The 20,932-nt window shown below is 44.1% G+C and overlaps 1 protein-coding gene across 1 annotated transcript in view; it reads left to right on the top strand.

Annotated features, from left to right (window-relative positions):
• Positions 1–8,445: 8,445 nt before the first annotated feature.
• The window catches only part of LOC130477887 (cytochrome P450 2J5-like), a 32,726-nt gene continuing 20,239 nt past the window's right edge, over positions 8,446–20,932 (top strand). Inside the window, exons 1-2 of the mRNA XM_056849968.1 lie at positions 8,446–8,616; positions 15,139–15,301. Of these exons, the coding sequence (XP_056705946.1) occupies positions 8,446–8,616; positions 15,139–15,301 (334 nt within the window). The remainder of the gene's footprint in view (positions 8,617–15,138; positions 15,302–20,932) is intronic.

Raw genomic sequence — 20,932 nt, 5'->3', positions numbered from 1 at the left:
GCAGTTTGGGCACTCGGTCTCTAAAAGGTTCGCCATCACTGCTCTATATAATCCAATCTAGACCTGTAAAGAAAATCACCAAGTGGTCAAAACACCTGTCACAGGCCCTGCTCTCTATATTTCTAATAAGGGAATCACCGATTAGCAAAAGCCCACCCACCCCTCAACCCCAGAGGGTTATCCTCGGTAGAAAGAATGTTGGTCCATTAGCCAAAGAGGGGGTCCCTTCTAAGGAATCACATCCCTCCTCCGCAGTTAGACAATCTCCAACCTTGACGCCCCCAATTCCCACAACAGCAGAAGAGCTGTTAGCACAGGAGCCTACGATGGTGACCGTGCTGCAGTAACGTTTACAGCGTCTTCTCGATTTTTATATTTTTACCAAACAACTCCTAACAAAAGTTGTAGAGGACTAATGAATGCTGGAATGCTGTGTTTCCAGCATTCTGCACCCTGGACTGAAAACATTTTGTCTCCCAAAAGAAACTCTGTCTTACCCGTTTGCTCCATTTGTATGTTCAGCTGTGAAGAGGGGAGTCAAAACTGAAGCTTGGAGGAGTGATATTTTTCTCTCGGTGTAGGCTGGATATGGTAATTTCCTGAAAAGACCAGATGGGAATCTCTGACAAGTTTTGATATGTTTGGCTGGAGTGTACGGACGAGTTTGAGCAGCTGTGTGCATAATTAAGTCTGCGTGTAACTGGTTTTGCTAGTGTGCCATGCCTATTGTTGAATAGGAGCTCTGTCTGAATTCTTTATTAATTAGGTTCACGTGACTTATTTTACAATCTGGGATCCTCCACAACAAGGCAGAGTTCCCGCCTTACCGGGAGCCATCTTTGCTGCCCCGGGGGGAGGAAGGAGCGATCGCGGCAGAGGGGGAGGGAAGTCGGGTCCGGCCGGCCGACATGTGCGTTTGCGCGCGCACGGGGGCTCGTGCCGGACCCGATTTGCCCAGTTACAGCCTTCTCATTGGCTGGGGCAAGGAAGGGCTCCAGCCAATGAGGGCGGAAGGCGGGAGCTGGGTGGGGGGCGTGGCTAGCCTCGCCCCTCAGTATATAACAGGGGACGGGCCCGCCCACAGCTCACTCCGTTTTCTTTGTGAACCCACCCACCCTCCCTAAAGTTTATTGCTTATAGTCACAGCTTGGGGCGGTTTAGCATGTGGATGTGTCATTTTGGGGGGGGGAAGCTCCATAGGAATTGGTCGCTTCCCTGGTTTTGGGAACCCTATCCCAAGGGTTTTGGGAGAGGCTTCTGGGACATGCCCTGGCGGCAGGGCAGGTGTCCGCCTCTTCCCAAGTGGTGGGGGATAACACCCAGTGGTGTTCGTCCTGGTGTCATCCTGGTACTGCCATCCCAGTTGCCCACAGCGGGAGTCCTGTGGGCAGTGGTTACTTCATGGCCGTGGTGGACACGGCCTGGGCGCTTGACACATCTCGCATGCTGCGCCACGAGGGTCGCAGCTGTTTGCCAATTCCAAGCTGTGGCCAATTTATTCCAAAATCAATCTAATTCCTACAATTAAATGTTTATAATGTTGTTGTTTAATAAAGTTGTGTGTTAATAAAATGTTAACTTTAAAAAATGTTTGAACTTATTGAATAGCGGCGTTCCTTTTAATTAACCCTGGGTCAGCAAGGACAAACAAGCTGCTGTGCGATCTGGATGATCTCATGCCGCCTCCGGCCTGCAAACAGTATAAACTTGATGATTTTTTTTTTTTTACATCTAGCAGCAATGTAGGTTATGCAGTTCCCACTGCAAATCGTTTTTTCCCCCTTTGGTTAACTGTTCACCTGACAAACACTGTAATGTTGAGCTGGGGGGCAAAATCTCTCTGGAGCAGAAAGTAGAAAAAGGAAAAGAGAAAGGTGGAAAAGCTAAAAATGTAGCTGACTTCACAAGTGATCTTACAAATGACTATACCTGATTGGCTGCAAAAACGTCAAGCTTATTTTTGAAAGTCTAAGACATACAGAATGCAAACTTGATCATCTTACCAATCTAGTTTTAAGACATAAAGGGAGAGAGCATACCAGCTCTAGCTCGCCTAGGACGGTCCTAGGGGTGCATCCTTCCAGCCCTTGGGAGGACAGGAGTAAATTGTCCAATGGAAGACTTTGGCAAGTAAAAATGAACTCAAAATATCATCTGAAGTTACAGCCCTGTAAAGTTTGCCTCACTATCTGCAAGTATAGAAGTACAATCCCTCTATGGAACAATAAGCAGCAGGTGGTTCATCACTTGAGCTCTTAAGTGATGAAGCCAGCTCTTAAGAACTCTTAAGTAAGGAGCCAGTGTGGTGTAGTGGTTAAGAGTAGTGGTTTAGACTCTGGAGTGGTGGACTCTAATCTGGAGAACCGGGTTTGATTCCCCACTCCTCCACATGAACTGCGGAGGCTATTCTGGTGAACTGGATTTGTTTCCCTGCTCCTACCCATGAAGCCATCTGGATGACCTTGGGCAAGATACATCTCTGTTAGAGCTCTCTCAGCTCCACCTACCTCACAGGGTGTCTGTTGTGGGGGGGGGGGAGGGAAGGTGATTGTAAGCCGGTTTCAGTCTGCCTTAAGTAGTAGAGAAAGCCGGCACATAAAAACCAACTCTTCTTCTTTTTTTTCCTTTGCAAAAAGGGACTAGGTCTTTATTTTCTATTTTGTACCTTCCTTTTTTAAGTAATATTTTTTTTAAAAAAAACACTCCAGTCAAAACCATCACCAAAAGGTTATGAGGAAAAGCAGTGTGACTTAGGGTTGCCAGATTCCAAGTAGGGTCAAAAATACTCCTGGGATTATACACATGGTAGCCAAATTGCTCGGTTATGAATATTTATATGGGGAATTAGCAAATCAATAACCGGCAATAGGCATAACCTCAGGATCTAACCTGTGTCTACCAGAGTCCATTCCGTGTTTCAATGAATAAGGAGGAAGCAGTGGTTTTGCTTTTTAAGAGATTTACTTAATAATATGTACACATGCATACAAAATTACATATATACACACATACAGAGCCTAAGAAATAAAGGTAATAGAATAGAGAAGTTCGCCAATGTGGCAGTTTCCCTTTGCAGAGGGGCAATACTTCACCCTAGAAGCTAAAATGACTAAACTGAGGCTGACGTATTTTGGCCACATTATGAGAAGACAAGAGTCACAGGAAAAGACAGTCATGCTAGGAAAAGTTGAGGACAGCAAGAAAAGAGGAAGACCCAACAAGAGATGGACTGACTCAATAAAGGAAGCCACAGCCCTCAATTTGCAAGATCTGAGCAAGGCTGTAAAAGATAGGACATTTTGGAGGACTTTCATAGGGTCGCCATGAGTCGGAAGCGACTTGACGGCACTTAACACACACACACACACAATACTTCACCTGATCTTGAGGCAGACTTCTGGGGTTCCGTGCGATCAATCCGACAGCGTAACAGCAAGTATGAGAGGGAGGAAAGAAGCTACCGTATGGAGGAGAGCGACCCCAGGTATACTCTTTTTGGGGTGGAGGCTGTTGGGATTATCCCCTCGTGGTTCCCATGGTGAACAAAGGTGAATAAAGACCTTAATGGTCGGCTGCTAAGGTGGGGCGATGGGCAATTTAGACGGGCTAACTTAAACCTATTGACTTGCGCAATTCCAGGAGACTCGGGAAACGATCGTCGATGGGATTATTGAGCTGGAAACAAAGGCGCGAACAGCGGTGTCCGGGCATGTTACTTTCGCAATGCTGGAGGTGCGATCTTCTGGAGCTGATATCTTGGAGGCTTCCGATGAGCCATCAGTCATGCAGATGGTGGGGTGGGGGGATGCTGGCTACGTGTCTGGTTGTTCCTTGCGAAATGGCTTCTACTGGACACTCGAACGGGGTCACAGGAAAATGGATTCCCTTTGGTTCACTCGGAGGGGCCGTCCTGCCCGTGGTTCCTTCATGGCTGTTTCGCGGGATCGTATGAGAGCCCTTTCCATAGTGTTTGGGACTTGCTGCACTTCTGGAACAGTGGCAACTTGTGTCTGCTGGGTTGCCCAGCATTGCAATCCAGGAGGTGGCAAGCACAGGCTTACACACATGTAGGCCATTAGGGTAACAAACTGATAGCCAGTCATAGAATCATAGAGTTGGAAGGGACCACCAGGCTCATCTAGTCCAACCCCCTGCACTGTCGCGGTCCGTGCCGTTAAAGCAACCCAGCTCCTAGAATCGACCCCTTCCTAAAAAGGGATCTGTATCTATTCAGCCCATTACTCGCTAAGCAGGGATCAACACTTTCCACCTCTTGCGAGATAGACTTTCTATTTAATTGTTCCAGAAAAAAATATGAAAAGAATATATGAATAAAAATACTATTTATTTCACATAAAGTATATGCATGTAAATGGTTACAGAAATAAAAACTATATTGGTTCTTGTAGGTTATCCGGGCTGTGTAACCGTGGTCTTGGAATTTTCTTTCCTGACGTTTCGCCAGGAACTGTGGCAGGCATCTTCAGAGTAGTAACACTGAAGGACAGTGTCTCTCAGTGTCAAGTGTGTAGGAAGATATAGTCAGAAAGGGGTTGGGTTTGAGCTGAGTCATTGTCCTGCAAAAGTAATGTGCTAGTCATTGTCCTGTAAGAATCAAGATAATGTGCTAATGACGGTGTGGTATGTTAATATGGAACCAATGTATCCTGAAGTGATCTGTTAATGTGTGAAGTCCAAAGCTAATCTGCATGGCTATTGTTGACTATAGTCTTTGTTAGTCTGGAGGTTTTTTAGGACAGGAAGCCAAGCCTTATTCATTCTTAAACTCTCTTCTTTTCTGTTAAAGTTGTGCTGATGTTTATGAATTTCAATGGCTTCTCTGTGCAATCTGACAAAATAGTTGGTAGAATTGTCCAGTCTTTCAGTGTCTTGGAATAAGACCCTGTGTCCTGTTTGTGTCAGTCCATGTTCAGCCACTGCTGATTTCTCAGGTTGGCCAAGTCTGCAGTATCTTTCATGTTCATTTATCCTTCTTTGTATGCTGCGTTTTGTGGTCCCGAGGTAAACTTCTCCACAGCTGCAAGGTATACGATATACTCCTGCAGAGGTGAGGGGGTCTCTTTTGTCTTTGGCTGATCGTAGCATTTGTTGTATTTTCTTGGTGGGTTTAAACACTGTTTGTAGGTTATGTTTTTTCAAAGGTTTCTCCATCCTATCAGTGACTCCTTTAATAAATGGCAAGAATACCTTTCCTATGGGAGACTGTTTTTCCTGAGTTTTCTGATTTTTGTTTGGTTTAATGGCCCTTCTGATTTCATTCTTGGAATAGCCGTTTGCTAGCAGTGCGTGATTTAGATGATTAGTTTCTTCCTTGAGAAACTGTGGTTCACAGATCCGTCTTGCACGGTCCATTAATGTTTTGATTATTCCTCTTTTCTGTCGGGGGTGGTGGTTGGAGTTTTTGTGTAAGTAGCGATCTGTGTGAGTTGGTTTCCGGTAGACCTTGTGACCTAACTGAGAGTTTGTTTTACGGATGACGAGGGTATCAAGAAATGGGAGTTTACCCTCAATTTCCTTTTCCATGGTAAACTGAATGTTTGGATGGATATTATTAAGATAGTTTAGAAAGTCCATTAATTTTTCTTCACGAAACGTCAGGAAAGAAAATTCCAAGACCACGGTTACACAGCCCGGATAACCTACAAGAACCAATGAACTCTGACCGTGAAAGCCTTCGACAAAAACTATATTAGTTAGTTCAACAGGAACAAAATACTATCTTATGTATGCAAGCAATATTAGCAATATCAACAATCTCTATGACTCTATATAAGAGTTTCCCAAGTATATATTTCATTCAGGAAATAATACAGTTTACAGAAATCTTGTAAAATAATGGTTAGTGCATTGAATAAGTATCCTAATTCAAATTATTTAAATATAAGACATACTTTACCCAGTCATGTCATTGCAGAGTTTCTGTAAGGATTCTATAAGTTAACTTAGAATAGTTGGATTTCCTTCAGGTATTCTCTAAGTATTAGTCTGTTATTTCAATGCCTTCAGTAGTTGTAAAGGTAGGAGAGATCTCTTTGGTTCCATAGTTTCATGTTAGAGCTGATACTATAGCTCTTCCAGCAGTCTGTTTGTGATTGAAGGCATGAGACCATAGAGTCTCTATATGTTTGAGGTTTATGGGTCTGAAGCCCATGTTCAGATTAGAAAAGGCTATGTAAAGGCCATCTTTGAGTATGCATTGCTGTAAGCATTGCTGTACAGCTAAGAGCCACCTTGATGGTTTTGCTATACTGTAATTAATCAGTATTTGAAGCTAAGTGTAAAGCTTAACATTATGTATAGAGGATAAACTCCATTTGTCAATCTCTCTGACAGTGCCAATCTTTAGAGAGTACTGAGTATAGTTCAGTTTAAGAGCTTAAGGCTCCATGGATCTCCATCCATGTATTCCAATTATATGTATTCCAAATTGGAGTAATTCTATGTGTTAGCCATTGTTGGCTGTAATGCATGTTTGTGTATGCATGTGTATGTCAGACAGTTCTGTGTGAGACCTCAGCCTTAGAACTGACTGCAGAGCATATTCAGTTCTTCCTCCTTGTGTAGAGAAACCCCTGGAATATGCTCTGGTAGTGGGCTTCTTAGAGAAGCTGCATTTACATCTTGTCTGTCAGAACTAGGAAGTCTATACATAAGATAGATCTTATGAGGACTTATATTTGGCCAATGGCTTCTATAAGTTCTCAGTGACACCATATTCAAGTATGATAAGATCCATACCCTTATAATCCTTAAATTAAGGGTTTTCATCACATATTTAGGATGAAGCATTGTACAGACAGTTTTTACATCTTTGGTAGATGGAGGAAGTCCATAGGTCAGTAGGTTTAGACCCAAGGGGTCTGTAGTTCACTCACTGTATCATCAGTGGAGGGGAGATCACAATGGAGCAACAACGCTTTCTCTACAAAAAAGCTTGTAAAAGTCTCACAGATAATGGTTGAATTATTAACCTTTTCAGACCCCCCCACACCCAAATAGGATGCAAGAGATCTAATTACCCTAAACAATTGTGCTGGTCAGGAGCTTGCGGATGCAATGGAGGCCGCATAATAAGCTTCCTTTGTCACCTTCACTGCCATCTCATAACCACCCTATAGGATGTTCTTGCAGCTTTGTCGTGAGTACGATGTCAAGCTCACTATAGTCATCTAAGCTCCCACTTCTTCTCCGTCAGCTCCGAGGTATACTAAGGAGCTAATTTGGAGCAGGGGCAAAGAAGATGTTGGGGACTGATCTTGTCGACGGATTCCGAGAGACGGTTATGCCAATCTTCAAACAGCACACCTAACAAGTAGTGAGGGGGTGAGCAGCCTGAAAACCAATTGGACCCATAAGGCTTTGTGGGTGAGCATAAATCCACTCATCGCCTATGTGTGTGTGTGTGTGTGGGCCGATGACAACTGGCAAGTCTAGACAGGCCTTCAGGGTGAAATGGTCCGACCATGGTACTCTATCCATATAGATCCAGCCTACATTCACACTTGATAATCACTCCAGACTTTATTATCACATTGTGAATGTGGGATTTGGATGTTTTGATAAAGAGATGTTTGATTTGTAAGGATGCCTTTAACAGACAAAGAAGGTCTGCAGTTCTATATTTATTGAGACCTTGCTAGTACTACGCCCAACTGTCACAAAGATTTGTAGAAATTTGATATATAATTTAGTCTGGTGTGCTAGTTTCTTTTAGACCACTGAAGAAGGCAAATATGCCGAAATGTGTATGTTCTACATGTGATTGTATGTTTATGGTTTGTGTATGATCGTATGTCTTATTGTATATTATGCCAATTGTGTTATTTTAATACATGTGTTTGGAAGGCCATATAGGAGTCATTAGCATCATTTGGCTTTAACTTGTATTAAATTTATATGTACTTAGACAACCTTTTAATGGTTTAGCTTTTAATTATATTGTTGGCCTTGTTAGCTGTTTTTTGCTTGACCTACTAGGTACTTAATTATGTTTATAGGATTAAGTTTTGTGTCCCCCCCTTTTTTTTGGACCTACATTCACATCCACTTCAAAGATCATATCTAGCAGGTGGCCTGCTTGATGTGTGGGACCTGATACAACCCGGGAGAGTCCTCGTGCTGCCATAGATGCTACCAGGTCTGAAGCCTGAGAAGAAGTGATGTCTACATGGATGTTGAAGTCTCCCAAGACTATCAGTCTGGAATACCTCAACACAGGCTAATGTAATACAGGCCTGATGACAGCATTACAAAATTATCTGGCAATGATTCACATGACTTCCTACCTATGATGTACATCAAAGGATGCCACTAGAAAACTGAGACCAGTGGCAATCATTTGCAAAGAAGGAAAAGCCACTAGAGGAAGAACATTGAGTCCATCCAGGTGGAAGACACCAAGACAGAGAAAAAGAAGCAAGGGTAATGTTGGGAATATCCACAATTTTGATTGCCCTGGTGGTGTGTCTCCTGATTCTACACTATCTGAAACAACTCTGGTCACACAGGTCCTACCCTCCTGGGCCTCTTGAGCTACCCATCATTGGAAGCATTTGGAAATTAGGATACAAGCTTTCTCCAGATATTTTAATTAAGGTATGTCATTCCATATAATTAACCTCTGTAGTGAAATAAATTTGAAATATTTTCATTTTCTTAGCCATCGTGTAGTAGTGGTTAAGAGCAGTGGTTTGGAGCGATGGTCTCTAATCTGGAGAACCGGGTTTGATTCCCTACTCCTCCACATGAGCGGCGGAGGCTAATCTGGTAAACTGGATTTGTTTCCCCACTCCTACACACAAAGCCAGCTGGGTGACCTTGGGCAAGTCACAGCTCTGTTAGAGCTCTCTCAGCCCCACCTACCTCACAGGGGGTCTGTTGTGGGGAGGGGAAAGTGATTGTAAGCTGGTTTGAGTCTTCCTTAAGTGGTAGAGAAAGTCAGCATATAAAAACCATTTTTATTTCATGTCATGTATGCAGTCTCACATGTGAGTTCAGCATCTATGGAGAACTCATTTAAATAAACTTTTAGAGCTCTCTACAAGGAGAGATGCTCTGACTTCTTTTCTCAAGAGGATGCCTAGAAATATTCTCCACAGTTGCTTCATGATCACTGTATGAGTGCCCAAATCTAAGGAAGGATACCTGCAAAGAAGGATGGTAGCTTGTTTGACCACCCACATGAAAACTGAAAGACCATCAGTTCCACTGAAGCAACATGTTTTCAACATGTATGGGGAGGGGCTGTGGCTCAGTGGTAGAGCATCTGCTTGGCATACAGAAGGTCCCAGGTTCAATCTCCGGCATCTCCAGTTAAAGAGACTAGGCAAGTAGGCAATGTGAAGGACCTCTTCCTGAGACCCTGGAGAGCCCCTGCCGGTCTGAGTAGACAATACTGACTTTGATGGACCAAAGGTCTGATTCAATGTAAGGCAATTTCATGTGTAATTCATGTGTACAGTCCCACATATACGGTGACCAGTAAGCCATATACCTGATGGCAGGTGCAGGTTGCCTAAAGAAAACAGGCTCTGAAGAATTGTTCCTCCAAAAGTAGCATCAGTTTTAGCACATACATCCATAGGAATTTCTCAAAGGCTGACGGTGTTGAACCGATAGCAAACCTGCACAGATGTGTTAACAGAAACATGCCTGAGGAAAGTGGCAGGATCAGCCACTGTAATGCCTCTTTACCAAACTTTAATAGCAGAGATCTTTTCAGCATTTGAAAAACACATTAATTCCCTTTATAGGACTGGAGTGGCAAAGAAAAAGATTATTGACCTTTCTGAACTCACAGCACATAGTCCAGTTCTTAGCTAAATGAAAACCAATAAGCACATCAAGGATAAAAGTGCCATTTAGGAGTGGCATAAGTTTGCATTCAGTATGGTGTCGTCTTGGGATGGGACAGTATCAACCCTTAAAAGCTAATGAAACAAAACTTTTCTGAACAGTCTTAGGATAAGGACTGACCCTCCATAGGAGGATGGGAAAAACCTGCCCCATGTAGTAAAGAAATGGCTAGAGTAAAATACTACAAGTGCACAACACAGTGCAGAAAACCCAGATGTATTCTGAGGAGAATTTTGTTATCTACAAATGTATTCAAGCTCACCTTAAAAAAACAACCTTTAACTAGCGTAAATAGGGGGAAAGTGTATCTTGCGCAGGTAGCAATCCTCAGACACAACAACTGCTGTACTGGTGAAGTTTGTTGATTGTGTGTCGCAGCCAATTTGAGGCAACCCAGTAGGGTTTTCAAGGCAAGAGGCGTAGGGCTGTCGATTCGGTTCGTCCCAAACCGAAAAACAGCCGAATTTCCCCCGTTTCGGCTGTTTTTCGGTTTGGGATGAACCGAACTCAAAAAAGGCGGGAAACGGGCGGCCAAATTCGCCAACTTCGGGGGTTCGGCGAATAAATTCAGCAGATTCAGGGTTCCCCCCCCCCGTGCCTTCACGGGGCTTCCATGAAGGCACACGGGGGGCACCCTTTAAATAGATTTGTGCCTCCCAGCCGGGAGGCACAGATCTATTCCAAGCCCCCCCCGCACGCCTTCAGGGGAGTCCCCTGAAGGCGCGCGGGGGGGGGGGGGCTTGGAATAGATCTGCGCCTGCCGGCCAGGAGGCACAGATCCATTTAAACCCCCCGCGCGCCTTCAGGGGAGCCCTCTGAAGGCGCGCGGGTGGGGGAATTTCCCCCAATCTCCGGATCTCGCCCGAATTTCAGGGATCCGAAGCAGGGGAGTTCGGACTTCGGCACGGCCCGAATCAAAATGGGCTGAATTTTGCCAAATCTGAATTTTACCGAATTTTTTTTCAACAGCCCTAAAGAGGCGTCCAGAACTTGTTTGCCACTGACTTCCTCTGCACAATGGCCCGGGTATTCCTTGATGGTCTCCCATCCAAACACTAATTAGAGCTGACCCTTCTTAGCTTCTGAGATCTGATGAGGTCACTGTTGAATGCTGAAACTGCAATGAAGCCTGTACTTTACAGAGGACCTGCTGTTTTAGCATCCTGTCTGGCAATTTCCAACTTAGGAAAACTCACCTAAGTCCATAGCATGTAAAACAGAAGGGTTACTCAATACCATGTATGAGTTTGCCTGGTGGATAAATATAATACCAGGGTGATAGTTGTTTATGGAGGGGGGGGAGTGGTCCAAATTGCACCTGATTCCCTTATGAGGTGGAGGGGGTGGATCTCTCTCGCTGGTGATGTTCGAACAGAGGGTGCACAGCTGTCCGTCAGTGGTGCTGTAGCTGTGGATTTGGGCATTCAGTAAGGAGTTGAATTGAATGGTCTCTAAGGCTCTTCCTAACTCTTTGATTCAATCTGTGTGCACATTTTGCATGCCTGTAAGGGCTACAGCCAATCATGCATGAACTATTTTTTTTAAATGTAGATACCCTAGAGTATCTAAATTTTTTAAAAATAGTTCATGCATGATTGGCTGTGTTACGGATACCATGGACTGCCAAAAAAAAAATAATATCAGTGTGTTATAGATCAAATCAAGCCTGAACTGACCCTAGAAGCTAAAATGACTAAACTCAGGCTATCCTATTTTGGTCACATCATGAGACAACAAGAGTCACTGGAAAAGACAGTCATGCTAGGAAAAGTTGAGGGCAGCAGGAAGAGAGGAAGACCCAACAAGAGATGGACTGACTCAATAAAGGAACCCTAGGACATTTTGGAGGACTTTCAATCATAGGGTCGCCATGAGTAGGAAGTGACTTGACGGCGCTTAACACACACACAGATGCCCTAGAGATCTTAAAAATCCCGATTTTGTGACCTTTCTTCATTGCTAAGCTCTTCAGCAGGAGAATTAACATTACCAGGCAGAATTTTCATATATCATTCATAGGAAGGAAAAAGAGCTTTGCAAACATACATATATACATGCATACATTCATAGATTTACATATAATGAATGCTCATTTCCAAACTGAGACAGGATGTGGGATTCATCTGTCACTAAACACAGTCATATAGCCAATCAACCATCAAAGTAAGCCCATTTCTCAATGAAAACAGTTAGCTCCAGAGTGTTTTTCTAACAGCAAAGAGGATTTTCCTGGGTCCGAAAAAATCTATATGAAGCCACACTATGACACGCTATGATTGTTTCAACATGGAAACAGATTGATAACCTTCTCCTTGTGCTGATCCAAAAGCAGCAATATATGGGAAAGTCTGTAGTCAGATAATGTAAATATCAGGAAGTCAGGGCTACCTAGTCTACCAGGGGGCAACCAGAATGCCATTTGTTCAATTAAAAGTTTCCCTGAAGAAGCCTCTGAGCAGATGAAAAGGGCTGAATGCACGCTGAAGTGTCCTTGGCATCACAATTGTGAGAAAAGTCATAACAACTTCCTAACCTGAAAAGCCGAGACATTTTGGTATTTTTTTGATGTCATTTTAAGCCCCGTTGATTCCACAGTCCCTTTTCTAATGTCATAACCCAAACAATACAAAATGATGCTAGCTGTGAATTCCCCCCTTACCTGAATATCCACAGGCTAGCTTGGTCTCGACAAATCTCAGAAGCTAAGCAGGGTCGGCCCTGGTTAGTTATTTGGATAGGCAACCTCCAAGAAATACCAGGGGCGTGATGCAGAGGCAGGCAAGGGCAAACCACCTCTTGCCTTGAAATGTTGCTGTTAACGTCTCTTGCCTTGAAAACCCTATGTGGTCACCACAAGTCAGCTGTAACTTGATGGTCCCAAAAAAAAAATTCACAACTTTGGAAAGGAAAACTGATGTTTCCTACTTCTCTTAAAGGACATATTTCACAGTGCTAATTTATGGCAACCCAAAAGGGTTTTCAGGGCAAAATGGTTTGCCATTGCCTCCATCTGCATTGCAACCCTGGCCTTCCTTAATGGTCTCCCATTCAAGTACTAATGAGAGCCGACCCTGCTAAGCTTCTGAGATCTGATGAGATCAGGCTAGCCTGGGCCGTACTGGTCAGGGCAACAGTACAAACTTTCAATAACACACAAATTAAATTGTAACTCACACAATTTTTTACAAATCCCCATTAACATTGATACAAATTACTTTAACGACAAGTCAATTTCAGCTGCAAAGTAGTCATTCATAGTAAAAGTCCTATACAACCATAATGAACAATCATCAGGATGCCAGCATTTTCCACCCAGGAAGTTTAATAAGTATGCACATTAATGTTAAATGCCACATTAATTTCATTCCAGTCTTGTTCTAGCATCTCCCAAGCAGCCTCTAAAGGTCCACATGACCTCCATTAGCAATTTATCAACCATGCCCATCTCACACTAGCCTACAAGATGTAAACACAGGTGTGTGTGTGTTAAGTGATGTCAAGTCGCTTCTGACTCATGGCGACCCTATGAATCAATGTCCTCCAAAACATCCTGTCTTTAACAGCCTGTCTTTAACAGGACTCTGGAGTCCATCTTTGTGTTCTATGTAAGCTTTGGACACTGTCAGACAGTGATGGGTCATGCCTTTTCATGCCTTTTCATACTCAGCCACTGGAGGAATCATTAACTCTTTTGTTCCTGGCAAGTCCATTGTCTTTGCCAGTTACCTCCTGCAGCCTCAGGGCTAATTTTTGCTATAAATATTGGCCTTTTCACCATTCATGTCATGTGCGTGTTTCCTGGATCCAACACCCACTTCTTACATTCACATAAGGTCCTTTCCTTTTATTTTCAAGAGATGCTACTATCAATCGTACATTACATTTCTTCTGGATTGGTAAATATCACCCTCAATCTTGTGTCTAACCCTCCCTGCCTGTTATTTCTTAGGCTCTTACGTGAATTGGGTGTGTGATTTTGCTTGAGTTTGTGTGTTTCAAACTATTTTAAATAAAAATCCATTTAATTTGGCAACAACACATCTCTATTTAAGAGTTTTCCAAAAAGGGCTCATCTCCGTAAAAGCTGGTATAAAAGATCCTGTACCCCAGTCTCTTGCAAATTTAAGTCTTTTGTGCTAATTCTCCCAAACTAAAAACAGACTGCCTAATTGGGGTAACAGATCTGCCCAGCAACAGACTGCAGACTCTATAAAGGGCTAACCTTTCTAATCAGCACAAGGAGACAAATTACTGCTACCAGAATCCAATGTATCCTTCCTCCTTAAAGCAAAATAAAAAGGAGATTAAAAAACAACAACCTGTAATCAAGTCAGGTACAAAATCTTCAAGAATTTTTGCCATTCTCCTAAGACCCTGAGTTGTCCTTCTCATTTAGCTGACTATTATCTGTGAAGGACCTGGATACCTGGAATATTGCTTTCTGATTCTCTATGGCAGCTTCACATGAACAAGATTTGGGACAGCCAGGTTTCAATACCAAAGCTGCCAGGAATCTCACCAGATGACCTTGGCCCAGTCACTCTCTCTCAGCCTAACCTACCTTAGATGGGTTTGCCAACCACCAGGTGGCACCTGGGGACCTCCCACTATTACAATTGATCTACGGATGACCAAGATCAGTTCTCCTAGAGAAAATGGCTGCTTTGGGATGCATTGTACCCTGCTGGGGTCCCTCCCCTCAACAAACACTGCCCTCAGGCAACCCTATTTACAGGGTTGTTTTGAATATACATGAAGTGCTGTCAAGTTACGGCCAACTTGGGAGCTTGTAGGGTTTTCAAGGCAAGAGATGTTCAGAGGTGGTTTGTAATTGCCTTCCTCTGCATAGCCACCCTTAAATTCTCCCAACCAAATACTAACCTGGGCTGACTCTGCTTAGCTTCTGAGATTTGACAAGATCTGGCTAGCCTGGGCCATCCAGGTCAGGGGAAGGGAAGGATGAAAGGTGCTAAATAAACAAACATCTGGAATACAGATTTGTCTTGGATTTGACTTGGACAGCTGGGAGGGTTGCCAGGTAAGAGAAGCCTATAAAGAGATGCTGAGAAATTAGCTTGCCCCCAAGGAAAGGAAGCAGAGAAAAGGTGGGGAAAAGCAGGAATCTGACAGAAAGGAAATAGATAGAGAAGAGAGCTGCATTTGGCCAGGAGATAAAGAAGAGGGAACTGCTCATGTTACACTCCAACAAACTAGCTGAATTAATGTAATGTTGTCTATTGTCTCTTTTGATACAAATGGCAGCTGGCAAAACAATATGGAAATATTTACACGCTGTGGCTGGGACCTATGCCTATAGTTGTACTGTCTGGATATGAAGCAGTGAAAGAAGGGCTGATAAACCATTCAGAAGATTTTGCCGATCGGCCAGTGACCCCTTTCCTGAAAGTGGCAGCAAAAGAACAAGGTAAGTTGTTGGAAAGAGTAAAAACTGGGAAATGAATTGCTCCACCATCCCCCAAAATAAAGATGTCACATAATATTGGGTTCAACTGGGATTTATTTATCCAATCTGAGCCGTATTAATATTTAACCCTCAATGTGGGCACCTACCTACTGGGCTGCAAGAGGCATGCCAGAGTTAATGGGTAATATTGTATGTGGGTGAGAGGTTATTTATCCCCATTGCTGAAAGACAGAGTGTGTTATCCCAACTTCATGAACCACATCAAGGGATCCAGTGAACAAAGGCACAGGCAAAGGGACTAATGTACTGGCCAGGCATGTGTGCCGATATTGAATGATTGGTCAGGAGTTGCCCGGTGTGTGCCAGATTTGCAACAAAGAATCAGAAGGAGCCACTCATGCCCCACGAGGTCCCAGACTTACCGTGGGAAAAGGTGGGCGTAGACATTTTTGATTATCAGTCCTCCTCATTTCTTATGGTAGTGGACTATTACTCAAAGTATCCAGAGATAGTGACGTTGCCAAATAAAACTGCAGCTACAGTGATTCTTAGACTTAAAAATATATTTTCACGTCATGGTATTCCAAGGAAGGTAGTAAGCGACAACATGCCATTTGCCAGTAGGGAATTTAGACAATTTGCTCATGAGTGGGGGTTTGAGCAATGTCTGAGCAGTCCCAGCTTCCCTAGATCGAATGGGATGGCAGAGAGGGCTATAGGGTCCATCATACAGCTAATGAGGAAGGTAGAATACTCAAAGAAGGATATATATTTAGCATTATTGGAATTTCATAATACCACTGTAACAAGAATGCAGTACTCCCCAGCAGAAATGTTGATGGGAAGAATGCTGAGGAGCAAGCTACCAGTATCTAATCAAAGACTACATCCTAAAATACCAAGTGGAGTAAGGGAGGCCTTGCAGGAAGTTCAGGCTACACAGAAGTTTTTCCATGATCAAACAGCAAAAGTCGCTTAGACCTTTGAAAGAAGGAGATGAAGTGTGGGTAGAGGGAAATAGGCAATGGCATCCCGCTGTGGTAATAGAGCAGTGCCAACGACCTCAGACATATAGGGTACAGACTTCTGATGGAAACATCTATCGGCGTAACAGAATCCATCTAAGATGTTCCCAAAAGGAGTTGAGAGAAGAACAAAAGAAGTATGAGAGGTGTAATCAAGGAGTGGGTAACAAAGCATTGGAAGAGCTGAACTGTCAGGAGGCAAATAATAATAATCAGGTGACAGAAGAAGAAAATCATCAGATGACAGAAGAAGAAAATCAGGAATTGAATAGTTCACAGAAGGCAGAAAGGATTCCTAGATGTATATCATCATATGGTAGGCGTGTATTCTCCCCAGAGAGATACACGCCCTAATTTTAGTGTTGATAAGTAATTGATGTGTATGATATGTGGTTTTATTGGTATTGGTAATACTAGGTCTTTTTGTATTTTTGGAAGGGAAGATGTGATGTGTATACATCTTTGAGGAGTTTGCTCCCCATTTGATGGGAATGTATTTAGCTCCTTAGAGTGTGGAGGGCGGGGTTCCTCCTTTGGGCAATTTAGATGTTATGTCAGTTTCCCCAGTTGTGTGTGAATGTCCTTGGAGGAAATGTCTGGATTTAATTGGGCAGTTGGGATCTAAGCACCAGGTGGGGAAATTATAAGCAGACAAATTGCGCTTGTACCTAGATGAGTGTTGAAATGACAGCTAGCATGATGATCTTAGAGGACTCAGGAGGTGCCAGACAGCTGTGTCTGGGAAGGTTGATGAGTTTATGATAAAGGTGGTTACCTGGAAGATCCTCCCATGCAGCAGCAGAAGAAGAGTTGGTTTTTATATACCGATTTTCTCTACCACTTAAGGAAGAATCAAACCGGCTTACAGTCACCTTCCCTTCCCCTCCCCACAACAGACACCTTGTGAGGTAGGTGGGGCTGAGAGAGCTGTAACTAGGGTTGCCAAGTGCCAGGTGGTGGCGGGCAAACCCCCGCCAATCCACCTGGCCGCCCGCTGACCAGCTGCGGGTCGACGGGCAATCTGTGCAGGCAGGGACAGGTCACTTCTGGTTCACATCTGGAAGTGCTGCATTGCAAAGGGCCGGTTTCCACTCAAACTCCCAGTTTGAGTGATAAAGGCCTGATGCAATGCAGCACTTCCGGGTATAAAATGCATCACAAGGGGCCATTTGAGTAGAAAACGGCCCTTTGAGTGGAAAACGGCGGTGCAGCACTTCTGGGAGTGCGCAACCCCCCTCCACCTCCACTCCAAAAACCTCCTGCCGAAGAAGAAGAGGGACATGGTAAGCCTAGTGGTAACTAGTCCAAGGTCTCCCAGTGGGCTTTGTATGTAGGAGTGGGAAAACAAATCCAGTACACCAGATTAGTGTCTGCCACTCATGTGGAGGAGTGGGGAATCAAACCCAGTTCTCCAGATCAGAATCCACCGCTCCAAACCACCACTCTTAACCACTACATCACACTGACTATTATTAGTCCTAATTGATAAAACTTAGTTGGAGTTTTAAGTGGGCAGGAAAAAATATGAGTGCCTTCCAAGTAGGGTTGCCAAGTCTACCCTGGCAACTGGTGGGGGATGGGGGTGGGGACTAACCAGCCGCAGAGGGAGGCCACTGCCAATACAACAATGACACTTCCAGAAGTGACATCATCACGTCAGCAACATCAAAGGAGGCGCTCTGGTATTTGGGCAAAAACTCAATGGTAGAGGCTGTTTTCACCATAGAGTTTTGCCCAAATACCAGAGCATCTCCCACGATGTCATGGATGTGATGACATCACTTCTAGAAGTGACGTTATCATGTCAATGGGGCCAGGGCCTCATTTTAAGCCTAGTAAGACCCCCGCCGGCCAGCTGGACAATGCTGGGGGAGGGGGTCCAACTTGGGATATCACCTGGCAGGGCTCTGGCCACCCTACTTCCAAGAGACCATTTTCTTCTTAATGGACTGCTTTGCTATTCACATGTGAGAAGTGCCTTCGGACTGCTGGGATTTTACTAGAACTCCAGATTTACTACTCCAAAATTTGGCTGTCACATACAATGCCCTTCATGGTCTTGGGCCCTCACATCTGTGAGAATGCCCCTCCCCCTATGCTCTGCCACAACAGCTTTGCTCATCTGAGAAGGGTCTTCTGCAAATGCCAACCTACAAATGGGCAAAATCAACAACTGCTAGTGAACATGCCTTCTATCTTGTGGCCTCCACCTTATGGAATGACCAACCTGTGGAGGTCAGGAAGGTTCCCCCTCTCCTGGCTTTTCATAAAACATCCAAATCTGAATTATTCAAGAGGACTTTTCTACACAGGCAATAAAGCTGCCCTGTACTAAATCTTCTACAAAGTTGTTTGGATAAATTATTAAGGTCTTTGATCTCTACTACTGTGTATAGATTGCTAAAACAATGATCCTACTATGTAATTTTAGCATAGAATCATAGAATCATAGAGTTGGAAGGGACCACCAGGGCCATCAAGTCCAACCCCCTGCACAATGCAGGAAATTCACAACTACCTCCCCGCTCCACACCCCTAGTGACCAGAAGATGGCCAAGATGCCCTTCCTCTCATCATCTGCCTAAGGTCACAAAATCAGCATTGCTGACAGATGGCCATCTAACCTCTTCTTAAAAACCTCCAGGGAAGGAGAGTTTACCACCTCCCGAGGAAGCCTGTTCCACTGAGGAACCGCTCTAACTGTTAGAAAATTCTTCCTAATGTCTAGACGGAAACTGATCCAGCAAGGTAGTAACTTTCTCAAAAAAGGAGATAAGATTAGTCTGACATGACCTATTCTTGAGAAACCCATGCTGGCTCTTAGTGATCAGATCCATCCTTTCTAAATGCTCAAGGACAGACTGTTTGATTATTTGTTCGAACACTTTTCCTGGTATAGAAGTCAAGCTGATGGGTTGGTAGTTACCCGGATCCTCCTTTTTCCCCTTCTTGAAGATGGGGACAACATTTGCCCGCCTCCAATCTTCTGGCATCTTACCTGTTTGCCAAGACTTTTCAAAAATAATGGACAGAGGTTCCGAAATTACATCTGCAAATTCTTTGAGTACCCTTGGGTGCATTTCATCTGGCCCAGAGGATTTTGTTTCATTTAAAGAAACCAGGTGTTTGTGCACTCCCAGGGTGGAGCCTGGGGAGGGTGGAGCCTGGGGAGGGTGGAGCCTGGGGAGGGTGGAGTTTGTTCACCATTTAATGTTTCCTGTTAATACTTGCACTTTGCTTCAGTTCTGTTTTTACACTTCTGGTTGGTTCTACGACCCTAGTTCCTACTGCATTGTTCATTGAGTGTCCCATCCCATCAATTGTTTCGACTCACTGTGTTGTAATCTGCCTTCCATCCAAGTGTCAAAGGTGGACTTGAAACAACGTCAATATATAAATACAAATTGGAGGGGAATGAAATTAAAAGTACATTTGCAGCTTGTTTGGGACTTCCTGTGTTTGGGGATCTATCAACTGGGCATCAAAACCACAAGGGGTGGGAGCTGAAAAAAATATCATCCTTGCGCTCTTTGCGGGTGCAAGATACAAGAGAAAGCAAAGGAACCCTTCACTTTTAGATCTCTTTGTCTGGTGAAAACTGGAAACCAAAATTTCTCCACATTTGCTAGCCTTTTCATTTGGCATGGCCACTTAACTGGTTGTTATTGTTTTTAGATAAATGTAAAAAGATAAAGGTCCCCTGTGCAAGCACTGGGTCACTTCTGACCCATGGGGTGACGTTACATCCCGACGTTTCAAAGGCAGACTTTGTTTGCAGGGTGGTTTGCCAGTGCCTTCCCCAGTCATCTTCCCTTTACCCCCAGCAAGCTTGGTGCTCATTTTACCGACCTCGGAAGGATGGAAGGCTGAGTCAATCTTGGGCCGGCTACCTGAAACCAACTTCTGTCGGGATCAAACTCAGGTCGTGAGCAGAGCTTTTGACTGCAGTACTGCAGCTTAACACTCTGCGCCACGGGGCTTCTGTGAACAAATAAGACATGAGGTTGCTGTAATTTGAAGGGGATTTGGATGGAGGTTGAAAGGAAGCCACAAAATTATTTGTCCTATTCACGGGGAGTAGAGTGGCAGGGATGCGATTAGAGTTTCCAACTCTGGGTTGGGAAACTCATGAAGAATTGAGGGTGGAGCCTGGGGAGGGTGGAGTTTGGAGATCGGGTAGAACTCAGCAGGGTTGTAATGACATAGAGGCCCCCCTCTGAAGCAGCCCTTTCTTCAGAGGGAATTGATCTTTGCAGTCTGGAGTAGGGGTGTGCACCATTTTTCCCTGGTGTTTTTCAGATTCAAGTTTATTAGACCCAATTATTTTTGGGAAAGCTGAAGAAAGCCGAACACCCGTATCAGTAAATGGGGTTTTTTTCCCTCCTGGATATTCAATTTTTTTTTGCTCCATTAAACTCTAGGGGCACCAAATATGCTGCATAGCTGCAGGTGACTCTCTTTAGAAGAACTCCCAAGTTTATTGACATTTGGGTCAGGGGGTTCAATTTTATGGGCCTCCAAAGGGGGTGCCCTAACTATCTATCTACGGAGTTTTTAATTGTTTCTAATAGGTCCCTGGCTGAGTTGATGGAGGTGACCTAGGATT

The sequence above is a fragment of the Euleptes europaea genome, chromosome 5, assembly GCF_029931775.1.
Source record: "Euleptes europaea isolate rEulEur1 chromosome 5, rEulEur1.hap1, whole genome shotgun sequence".
NCBI lineage: Eukaryota > Metazoa > Chordata > Lepidosauria > Squamata > Sphaerodactylidae > Euleptes > Euleptes europaea.
This window is presented reverse-complemented; position numbering and strand designations above follow the sequence as displayed.